Raw genomic sequence first — 12579 nt, forward strand, 5'->3', positions numbered from 1 at the left:
GTGTGTGTGAGAGAGAAAATTTAATTTGAGAACATCAGTAAAGGATTTCAGACAAATAACTGCAATGTGGTTACAATGGTTGGACAAATTTTAATTAAAATATCCCTCCTGGATTTCATCACATGTTGGATATTGACGCTGCCACTCATGAGAATGCATCAAAATTGAATATTTTACACCACAGAGCTGCTGTGCTTCATTGATGTATTCCATACCTCAAGGGGCTAAGTGGACTCAAGAGTAAATCGGGTGAATCATTCTGTACTGAGCTTATAAGATTCCAATAGTGTATTTCAAGTTGATAGATGTTGTCCTTGAGAAAGTGTAGCAAAGTAGTCACTTAGATGTATTGGCAATGTGTCCCAGAAACATACCCAATGCTCTAAATACTAATGACACAGTGCTGCTGATCTCAGTGCCCTTACTTCACTTTTTGATGTTGATTTAATTAACAGCAATGCAGTCGTGTACATTCCAGTAATCGAGTGCCTTAGAAGAACAATTATGCAAGTTAAAGATATATGAGCAATATTACAAATACTACAGGAAAAAGAAAAAAAAATCAATTATATATATATATATATATATATATATATATATATATATATATATATATATATATATATATATATATATATATATATATATATATATATAATTGTATGTTTATTATATGTATGCATCCTATGCAGGCCTATATCAACCTTATTTTGCATCATGAAATTAAGCTATTTTCTGTGAATCTGCAAGGCGTCTGATTCCTTGATTGTATAGGTAATTAACTAAAAGATAAGAAAGTGCAGAAAATTGATAAAAGTAATTGTGGTATAATGAATGACAGTGGGGATGATTTAATTTAAAATACAACTAAGCGTGCTGTGTAATAGGTTTTTTATATATATATATATATATATATATATATATATATATATATATATATATATATATATATATATATATATATATATATATATGAGCAGCAAATGAATTGAAGAAGTGTGCTTTTTTCTATTTTTGTTTATTTTTTACTTTAATCAGGCTTTTATTAAACAATTCAATAAGGACCAAACCACAACAATGAAGAGAATAGATTTTATTATGTTGAAGTGGAGGGAGCGGATGTTCACTGATCCGGTTGGGTCTTGATTGGGGAGACTTGGAGTGGGAGCTTTGTCTGGGTAGGTAGTAAGCCGCGTGACTGGAAGACCCCCAAAGGTTTAAATGAGCAGATATGGGCTTGAGCTTGAGGGAGATTGTTCAGATTATTACGGATGTATGAACGATATGCTTCAGATGACCAGCAACCTAGGACTCTGATTGTCTTGTCCAAGATGCCTATGCTGGCGGCCATGGTTTCTGCTCCAATCTGAAAGGAATAGATATAGTAGTGCTCAGGAGATATATCGGAGGTGCTAAGAATATTTTGCAAATGTTTGTTAAAACCTAATCTTGTGGCCATTTTTTCTTGAGGTGAAAAAAGGCTATTGAGGTGATAAATGGTTCAAATCTGGAAAGAACAAACTCCGAAAGTGGCTCGTAATGGCTCGCTCCTTCTGAGGAACGAGTTGATGTAGAAAATATAAACAAGCAATGACTCTCCAAGTTGGTTGGTTTAATCCAGAATCTGGAGTATGAGCTGGAATATCTAAGGGTGCTTTCACACTAGCACTTTTGGTGCGCACCCGGGTTCGATTGACTTCAGAGTTCGGTTTGTTTGGATGATTTGAACGTGGTCTTCCGAACTCGGGAGCACACCCGCAAACCGCACCCGAGTACGCTTAAAAAGGTGGTCTGGGGCTACTAGGAAGCTACATGCAGGTGAGTTTTATAAGGGGTGGAGCTGAATTACTGAGGCTCTCCAGGACTGGAGTTGGCCACCCCTGCTGAAGACCCTTAATGAGCATTGATGCGTGAGAATGAGAATTGGAGTGGCAATGGTTGCCGGTGGCAAGTTTGAGGATAAAGTTGATTCCGGATATGTAGGTCTGAATGGAGGACTCTTGTATTCTTCAAGAGGGAGATTTATTGTAAGTAATCACTGAAATATGGATCTTTGCATCAAATCGTTTGCATTGTAGAATGAGATCGGTTTATGTGATCGGCAAACTGACAGACCAATCAAAAATGAGTAACTACCAACAGTTTCCGACCAGTGGCCGGTCATTTGGAGTATTCCTAGAATCTACCTATGAAAAGGTTTTCATATCCATATTTGACCTCGCAGCATATAAGCTCCTGTGCTCTCCCTGTGAACTTGTGGACCCCAGGGTGGGGATCACTTTTTGCTTTTTTTTTTTTCTTTAAAAAGAAATATGCCTGTATGACCAGTGTAAATAAATACATTTTTAAAGGATATATAGGCCTTTAGACTAGATTAGAATTTTTGTTTTGTTTATTGAGATATGCTGACTCCTGGTGTAGTGTAATACTATATTAATAATAAAATAAAATAAAAAGCATTTAATTGTAAAGAATTGTTATATTTGCAAAGGTCAGTCTTCAAAATTGTCACACGATTCCATGTAATAAGCCTTTTGTTACCATTTATCTAGTTTATCTTCTGCCTTTAAGGGCATTACATTATTTTAATATACCATTATTTAAAAGAAAGGTCCCAGGAAAAATAAATGCCTGGAGAAGTTAATTCACTGGAAGACTTTAGAAGGTCTGCCTCACAACTGAATTTAGCAGCTCATGGTTCATTTTGTTCCAGTGAAAAAAAAGGTAGATGGTAATCATACAATTTTAGTCAGCTTTTGTTCAGCTTCACTAACTCTAACAAGTAGATCTTTAGCCCACAAAGTGCATCTGATGGCCCGCCAGTGAAGATATATCTGATGTATTTTGGTAATGAGTCGCTTACTCATCTTTGTCTCAAACAATGGCACAGGCCAGCGTTCATCGACGAGGATGAGAGAATGGTATGGGATTATATGACCTTTCCTATTCCTCCCTTTATTGAAGCTGTCCTGCAGACTCTGCACCGGTGGTATTTACATTAACATTTCAATACATCCAGCCAAGCCAAAGATAAAATATTCATTTGACCTTTAAGGAGAAAGACTTACTTAAACACTGTCATGTCATTTAACCTTAAGAAATGTACAGCGGCAGGGCCCGGGAGCAGAAGTGACCCTCATTACTGTTTAGCTCCAGAGTTTAAGTGATGATTCCATTGTTGCTTTGGAAGAGGTCTTTGTGTAGAATTCATGCTGCCATCTGTACACACCATCTCATCTTTCTGCTTTCTAGATTTGCTAAGTTATGATGATGAACAAGGCACCACTAATTATGATGCATAAACACGAGGATGCACCCTTTCTCTATCCTGCTCTTTCGCGCACGCACAAGCACACAGAAAAAAACGAGACCCCACATCTGCTTGGAGCGGAAACAAAATGGATGCATGCCCTTTGGGAGCCCAGGCAAATGAATACTGTTGGCAGAACAATTAGCATTTAAAAGGGAGAGTAACCTTTGCTCAATACATCATTTTTATTGCTATGGACGTTCATTTTCACCAAATACAGGGGCCCGTGTGTAAGCTTGTGTTTGTTTAGGCGTCAGGAAGAAATAAAGAATTTGGCTCAGGTAGCAATTGTGGTCCTAAAATATGGTAATTCTAGCACGTTCATACATCATGGGTTGGGTACAGCTGGTAGAGAAGAACTTGCGTCTGCAGTGCTTTCATGTTACTGTCTCGATTAATTATTGGTAGACGTTATGAACACTAATGAGTACACTATCCCTTTTTAGGCCTGCCTGTGGAGTCGTTGCAGTAATAATTGTTTGGTCCACTTGCATTATTATTTTCATTTTTAAAATGTTATTCATAGAGACAGTGTAGACAGGCAACGATGATGAGAAGAATTCTGCCCTACAAAGCAAAAAGGCAGTAACTACGCAGAGTGCAGAACTGAGAAAAATGACTTTAAAGTTATCCTGTCATCCAGCCTAAGTAGTTGTAGGTAGATTATTGGACATGTGGCTTTTTTGTTACTTTATATTAGTTTTATTTTTGTACATATCAATCCTCATTTTTAATTTGGTATTTTACCCCTATTTTGCAGTTACTGTATTCTTGCTTTGTATTACTTACCAAAAACGTGGCACCATGCCAAGGAAAAAGGCAGTAACTACAGATTCTCCAAGAACTATTTTGCCACAACTTGGGCTCTGGGTGTGTTAGATATATTACTGTATTTTACTGTATTTGAAATAATTGGAACCATTTGTTTTTCTGAACATGGATATACCAAACCCAAATTAATTTGACCATTTTAGGTCAATATTTTCCACCCGGAAGCTGTTCTGGTGCTGAAACGGCTGCTTAAAGTCTCACATTGCTAAGCTGTATCAAGGCCCAAATGGGGACAATTTATTTTGAATAGGACCACATTATTATGTGTGAGTATTAGATTAATGTGTCTCTGGGGGTGTTTCTCAATCTGTAATGTAGTATCTGCTATACCTACAAATCACATTCATGTTAAAGCATTGCAAAACAACTTTTCTTTGGAGCAATATAGGCAAGTTAAACTCCAATTCAACAGAGCAAAACAAAATCATGTTGCCTAAGTGTTTCTAACGCTTTTTGTACTCTTATGATGATAACTAAGATAAACAAGTTGATGATTTTATATGGTGCAGTATCTGTTTCAGTAGGTTTATAAACATAAAGTACTGAATGAAATGAATACATGGGACAGATATTTCAAATTAGTAAACATACATTTAATAATAGATTGTGTGTGTGTATATATATATATAAATAAATAAATAAATAAATAAATAAATAAATAAATAAATAAATGAATGAATGAATGAATGAATAAATAAATAAATAATGATGATAATAATAATACAAATAATTGATGAACACCACATTTCATATGGTTATTACTCCTCATCCTCCAAAACATTGCTCACAGGCAGGGAATACCAGAACACCCTCCTGTTTGGTGGCATGAGGTGACAAAGATTACAGAGGATGTCTCTCTTCTTGACCTCCTCAACCCCTCTATTCTGTGGTCGCAAAAGAGTGGGCACCTTCAGCGAGAATTTCTTCATGAGGAAGTCCAATTCCATAAATTCATTCTCCGTATGGGACAGCTTGTAAAAGAGGCTCTTGGAGCCACGCCGCACCTGTATCTCCGCCATCTCCCCAAGCTTTGGTGCTTGCGCTTTCTTGACCTTGACGGTGGAGTGGCCATCCCTCCAATCTAGCACATTGGCATTCTCCAATTTGATAACATCCACCTTCCTGGAGTTGGAGCTTGCCACAACACTCACAAAGTCCTCAAAGTCGTAGACCACACCACCTGGACGGCTCCTCATTTGCTGCTCGACACCATGGTGGAAACTGTCTGCGCTCATGAACGTGTGTCCCCTCTCAAAAAACTTTAGTGTGATGTCCTCCTGTGAAATGGTGTCACTGTTCACAAGAGTGACAAGTGAGGATAGAAGGCACCAGTTCTTATTCTGTGCACTGCAGTTGTCCACCCAGAATATGGTGTGGCGTACATCCCGCTCCTTCTCCAATGCAGTTGTATATGCTGATGTAATTTCCGCGGCACTTCGCCCAGCCATTCCCTCGTGCCACAATACAGAGATGGTGTTTTTTTTGTTTGTTTTTTTCCCCACTGAGGCAAATGTTTCGTGGTATGCCACGATGCGACGAGTAAATACTGCTGACTTGACTCCTGGCATCCGTGGCAGCATTATCACCTTCTGGAGGTCCACACTCCGAACTGATGTCATGTCCGGCCAGTCCCTCTCTGCATCTGCCTGGTAGCTTTGGCGGCTCTCTAGGGCAGACTGCTTATGTTTGTTCCACCTTAGGCACTCTGGGCAATCTGAGCTTTCAGTCTCCCCTGTGTGGCAGTTCACATGTTCTGCATGTTCCAAACAGTCCTCACATTGCTCCTCCCCAAGTTTGGCAAAGCTGATTTTTTTGTCTTTTACCATCTTCCTGTATGCTTCATAGGAGCAGGCGTTTCCTTTATCCAGGTAGTCTGAATGCATCATCTTAATTGTGATGTCACTTGGCAGGTACCGTCGATTTGGGGCATGCTCCCGTCTGTAATGGCTCACACAAGGATGGAAGGACTCAATGTGGTCATCAAGGGTCTTCACGTCTATCTTGTTGACTGCAGCCTGCCTTCCTCTCTGGTCCTTGGATGGAACCAGTGGCCTGGTGTTCGACTTCCCCATCATGGAAATAACGAGACTGTCATTTTTAGGGTGGTAGCCCAATGATGACAGGAAAAACATTTTGCAGACCTGTCTTGGCTCTCCTTTCTGGTTTTGCAGGCGGTAGATAAATGAGCGGCCACGGCGACTTTCTGGGCCGGTTGTTATTCTTTTGGTTGGCATTGGGGTAACTGAGTAAAACATCCATGATCGTCTTTCTGTGTAGGTCATCTCCCAGTACTGACTCCATATCTCCCTCCGTCTTTCCTCTGAAATATGGTCTGTACACCTTCTTCGACATTTGGCACCACATGGCTCTCTCATTGGTGGTCGACGTGATTCAACATCAGGCTGTGGCCCTGGCTGTGGCTCTGGCTGGGGCTCTGGCTGGGGCTCTGGCTGGGGCTCTTGCACTTGTTCTCCTGGGTCTCCAAGTTCCACTTCAGTCTGTGCCATCGTAGGGGTTGGGACATAATCTAGGTCTGTAATGTCATCATATAAGCTGTCCACGCTGGTGGTATCCAGGAAAGTGTCCAGGATGGTCCACTCCATTGTTTCAGCGGGGGGCAGGACTTGCTGCCTCTTTGATGGAATACCTACATGTGTATCTTAAATGAAAAAGAGAGAAAATTAGTGGCATGAATGTAAATCCACATCTGTCTGTGTCTGTCTGTCTGTCTGTGTAGGCTACTGCAACAAATTATTATTATTATTATTATTAGTATTATTAGTATTTATTATTAATTATTATTATATGGACCTACAGGACAACATCTTCACTCTGATCAACATATGTAGGCTATATATCGATGTCTGTATATCATAATATTTAATTGTACAGGGAATAATTTTAATAAAGTTTAATTAATTAATAAATGCCTAAATAATGACTAACACAATAATAAATTAATAATTTTTAACCCTTAATGAAAATGAAGAAAGAAAAGCCAACATACAAAAAACGCAGCCTGGCTTTATAAGTTACATTAGGTTGTAAGTTGTATTATCCTACAATAATAGGATAAAACAGAAGCTTGCAGTAATGCAGAGGGAAACATTTTCATAGGTTAATATAATTAAGGGGAATCCAAATTAAATATATAATTTTATATTTAGAAGAACAAACCGTGCAATAAATAAATGCTTAGGAACAGGAACCAATGTGTTGAGCCTGAGCGCTAAGGGGGGTCGTAAATAACTGCCGACTCGCTCTGCAGAAGTTTGTTTTTGTTGAAAGCATGATGCTTACAGTAAAGAGAAAGGTGTCAGTTTTGCTCACAACTCACTAATTTCTTTAAACAGCGGACATAGTCTTTAAACAGCGGACATAGTCTTCAAACAGCGGACGCGAAGAGAGTGCGTTTTAAGTTGAACAGACACCTGTTGCCGTTTCTCTGTCTGTTCGTTAGTAAGATAATTCGAAAAGTACTGTACGGATTTGGATGACATTTTCGGACAACATGGGTATTAGGACAAGGAACAGATGACTACATTTTGGTGGTGATCCGGAACACGGGACATTTGGAATTTGTAATGCTACATTGACCGCGGTTATTATGCTCTCCGAGTGCTTTTCTAGTTATTGAATATTTTTCCACCGCTGATTGGATTATAACTTTGTGTCATGAACAACAAAATGATGACATGGCATCGGCGATGATGTGAAGTTACAGAGGATAAAGTTACAGCTAGGAGCAGGGAGGATCAGGGGGAGGTAAGCAAAGCTATTTGAAACATCGCCTGTTAATTAGCATAATGCTTTCTGAATGGACCTCTGAGAGGAAGTCCCGCCCTGGCGGCTGACAGGTGTTTATATTGTGATAGCCTAGCCTCTAAATGTTTAATCTGTCACTGTTACTTACCATTCTCCGGGTATTTTCTTTTCAACGCCAGTTCGACCATCTTCTTTCCCCTGCTTTGTGCCATCTCAAACAAAATTTGTGGGAAGTTAGAAGGGTGAAATCGCAAATGTTAAAACCGTCTCGTGAGGATGCCGCTAAATCAGCTGTGTGTGTTCACCATGGAAACAGTAACTGCGCTGCGTAGCAACACGGTTATTTTTTGTTGGGTAAAACAAAACAAGAATACAGTAATGGATGTTACTGTACTCATGCTTTGTTTCACTAGGCCTTTTTGCAGTTACTGTACAAACGACTACCATTTTTCACCAAAACGACACACATTTGAGATAATATTTTTTGTCACATAACAAAGGATGCCTTGAATGTCATGAAAATGATAATAACTCATTTTTGACCAAAAATGCAGTTACTGCCTTTTTGTTTTGTAGGGCAGAATAGGGCTGTGGGTGGCTATAGTATGTCCACACGTATGTTCTAATGTAATGCAAAGTCCGAGTCTCTTAAGTCTTTTGTCAAAAGTCCAAAGTCTTTCAAGGCCAAATATAAGTCTCATTCCGTTTATCCTGTCATGAGTATAAAGAAAGTCCAAAAAAAAAAGAAAAAAAAAAGTATTATTTCCCTAGAATATCCCTAAGGAAGTAAGCCCTACTTATCTAAAATAGTGTTTAGTTTAAATATTATTAAAGATAAAGTTATATCTTGATTTAATTTAAATGAATTGAATTGTTTATTAATAAGTCTATTAATTTTCCTTTCTGTTAATACCAAGCAGTTGAAATGTATTTTTGCGAATGACTATTTTATCTAAATATTTTATCTAAATACTGAATCAATATTTTTCTTTGTCAGTTGCTTACAAATGTGTAATGTCATTATTTTGTGAATTATTATTTTATTTGATGTCTTTGTGAGTTGGATGGCAATGCCTGTTTTGCAAAAGGTCTTGTGTAGTTTACATATGGTATTCATACACTGTTTATTTGAAGTCCTACATTGACTCTACCCTTAACATTAAGCATAATGCTAACCCTAACCTTTGTAGCAGCAATTGCAAATAGTGATAGTTTTGTAGAACATTAGATACATTGTATTGAATGCTTTAAATTTTAATGCAATATAAAGTTTAAGAAATTCCTTTTGCACCAGTGAATAAACACAATCCTCTTTACTGATACGTGCTGTGCTGAAAAGTGTTTTATTATTTCAAGATTGTAAATTTCAGTGACCATAAGAAGGTTTGAGGTTAGAGAATCATGCTTTAAGAAATGTGAACGAGAATTGTGTTTTTCTGTTTAACCCAGCAGAGGTTCTAAGCACATTTATAAAGGCTGGATCTTTATCATTTTCACACAGTATGTTTGCACTGTAAAAAATAAAATAAAAACAAGCACCCTTCTTTAAGCTTAAATGACGAATTTGACAACCTACGGTCTTGTGGACTTAACAGACACGTGCACATTGTAAGTCCACAAGACCGAAAGTGCACATGAAGTGTGCCATTTGGGACAGGGCCTATATGTTAACAAGTGCACGTGTGTCCGAAGTAAGGGTGTGTCCGAATACACTTTTGCTAGTTTAAGAAACGGGGAAAATGGTCTGTGCATGACTTAAAAGGGTTGTCCCTATTCCCTTAATGAGTTAAGGGTGTTTTGGGCATAACATACAAAAAAACAAAAACAATCAGATCCGTTCCCTTTAAAGGCCCACTGAAGTACCTTGAAACGCGTCGCATTATTTAATGTGTTGACGTAATTTCCCCTGAAACGGCTTCAGCTGTTAGCAGCTCCTCCCCTTTTTTGAAACAGCCAATAACATTTCGTTAATATATAGTTTGACTAGAGCGCAAGAGCGGACCTTTCTCTGTTTGGTAAAGCCAGTTTCCTCTAACACTGTTTACCATCATTATCTCCTCCATATCGCTTTGAAATTCAGCATTCTGTGCAGAATTCAAATGGGTCGATATGTTTGTTGTCTGTGCGGACTCGCGCATATGATCCGCGCTGCGCTCTCGTGTTTGTAGCCTAAATTTAGACCTGAGCCGTTGGGGTGTATGCACTGCTGCGGTGCGTGAAACTAACGTGTAAACAGACTTAATTTGCCTCATATTAAAGCATATTTACACTAAATCATTTCCTATCACATATATAGTGTGCGATGTGCCTTTCACCATGTAGAAATTAGTAAATGTGTGTTAACAACTGACCGATTTCAGCCGCAGCTTCAGCAGTGTAAGGGGGTGGGCTTTAGAATCTAGAGAGCATTTTGATTGGACAGAAGATTTGACGAGAAAGTGAAGTCTGCGATGATGTCACCAAAATCTGAGATTCGTTTTAACGTAAGTGGCAGACTGTAAATTTTGAATGCTTATAGCTCCTAAAAGCAAATGTTGTCATAGTTTTGGAACATACCAGCTTATTCATAACTTTAAGGCTAACAGTCATACTAAAAGCTAAAAAACTTAAGTTTTGATTCCAGTGGACCTTTAAGAGCCAGTTACACTTGTGCCATGGTTTGCTATTTACCATGGCTAGATTGCTATTTACATGGTGTAATATAGACACCCTCAACCTGACATGTCAGTTTGAATACATGTGTCTTGCCAAATGTGTGTCTTAATTCATCAGCACTGCTAATAGGTAATTCTGATACATACATTGGATATCCATTTTGACTATCTATCTATCTATCTATCTATCTATCTATCTATCTATCTATCTATCTATCTATCTATCTATCTATCTATCTATCTATCTCTCTCTCTCTCTCTCTCTCTCTCTCTCTCTCTCTCTCTCTCTCTCTCTCTCTTTCTCTCTCTCTCTCTCTCTCTCTCTCTCTCTCTCTCTCTCTCTCTCTCTCTCTCTCTCTCTCTATATATATATATATATATATATAATATTTCTGTAAATTAAATTGCATCAATCCACACAGAATTTCAAATTCGGCCAACTGAAAAATTTAGATGTGATCAGTCACTAGAAAATGTTCAATTGGAGACATTTATTTATTTATTTATTTATTTATTTATTTATTTATTTATTTATTTATTTATTTATTTATTTATTACAGCACTGTAAAAAAATATTGTTGGTTTAACTTAAACAAGTAAGTCCCCTGGTTGCCTTAAAATGTTGAGTTTATTGAAATTAAACATTTGAGTTGACACAATGAAAAATTGGTTTAATAAATAGAAACTCTAAATATTATTGTATCTGAACCACATAAATTTTTTTTTTGATAAATCATGAAAATAGCATAATTTGGCATGTTTCACTGCGTCATCACAAATAAAAAATAAATAAAACACACACAACTACCCAATATGCTTACAAAATCTTTTAATAATATTTGAATAAAAGGTTGTCGACTCTCAAAAAATGTTCATTTTATTAACTCATTTTTTTTATTTTAATGAATTAACAATTTTAAGGCAACCAGGTAACTTATTTTTTAAAGGTGCCCTAGAATGAAAAATGTAATTACCTTTCCATAGTGAAATAATACGAGTTCAGTACATGGACATTACATACTGTGAGTCTCAAACACCATTGCCTCCTACTTCTTATGTAAATCTCGAAAATCAAAAACACCACAGAAAAAAAAAATCTTCTCAACATAAACCCAACTGTGACGTAAGCGTTGGGGATCATTTATATGCACGCCCCCAACATTTGCATCTGTCCAAACATGTTCATTGTCAGGCTGAACTGACGCAGCCGAATCAAACAAACAACGGACATCGGGTGTGTATCCCCGCTCGTAAGGAAGCGCGAGCAGGGAGGAACACACCGTATGAATGGCTATTCGGTCACCATAATCTCTCACTGTCAGTAATGTGTGTATTTTGTGAAAAAATCAACAAAGTCTGTACTCAGACACAACACAGAGACAGTTTGGACAATGAAACATAAAGCGCTTGTTGAAGGCAACAGAAGCTGGGGTGTGTGTTTGCTGGCAGGCTTTATAGTTTCCGGGTCAATGACGTCACCCGCCTATGACGTTCCGTCTCTCCATTGGACTGATTACATACGTGCTTCACGACGCAATCATGCAGAGGTGTTCCCAAAGCGGTGACGCAGCTCGAGTTCCCTGAATGGGAACTCCAAGTACAATACTAAATTAAATAGTGTGTCTAATGACAAAGGTTAATATTATTTTGTATTACAAAATCCAAACGTATCTATACATTGCTTGTAGATCGTTCACTCGATCCTTCCAGCAAACGTCACCTTTTCCTCCACAAAAGTTAAAACAACATTTGACAAGGCTATTCATTTTGTAAAAATATAAGTTATATTTTTATATTTTTGAGAACTGAAGTAGGCTAATGATGTTTCCGCATGCTTGTTCAGAGTACATCACAGACACTGCGTAGCCTACATTGTGACTAACGTTTTATAAACATGCAATATCATTGACAAAAAAAGACAAGTCTAAAATGTAGACTGAATGACACTTTAAGCAGAACATCTCAAATGGAGATTGCTGAAATGCAGCTTACTTGTTTATTGGTGTTTTCAGATCATCC

The 12579-nt window shown here is 37.8% G+C and overlaps 1 protein-coding gene across 1 annotated transcript; it reads right to left on the bottom strand.

Moving 5' to 3' along the window:
• Window positions 1–3960: 3960 nt before the first annotated feature.
• On the bottom strand, window positions 3961–8488 carry LOC137084123 (uncharacterized). Its single transcript, XM_067450091.1, has 2 exons — window positions 8055–8488; window positions 3961–6800 (listed from the first exon to the last, which is right to left on the bottom strand). Exons 1-2 carry the CDS (start codon window positions 8116–8118, stop codon window positions 4900–4902), a joined length of 1965 nt encoding a protein of 654 aa, XP_067306192.1. The 5' UTR covers window positions 8119–8488; the 3' UTR covers window positions 3961–4899.
• Between the last annotated feature and the right edge of the window lie 4091 nt (window positions 8489–12579).

This window comes from Pseudorasbora parva, chromosome 1 (assembly GCF_024679245.1).
Source record: "Pseudorasbora parva isolate DD20220531a chromosome 1, ASM2467924v1, whole genome shotgun sequence".
Lineage (NCBI taxonomy): Eukaryota > Metazoa > Chordata > Actinopteri > Cypriniformes > Gobionidae > Pseudorasbora > Pseudorasbora parva.

Coding starts and splice junctions, on each gene's coding strand:
- LOC137084123 (XM_067450091.1), bottom strand. CDS start 8,118: ATGGCACAAAGCAGGGGAAAGAAGATGGTCGAACTGGCGTTGAAAAGA. Junction 6,801..8,054: donor AAGAAAATACCCGGAGAATG/GTAAGTAACAGT, acceptor TTTTCATTTAAG/ATACACATGTAGGTATTCCA.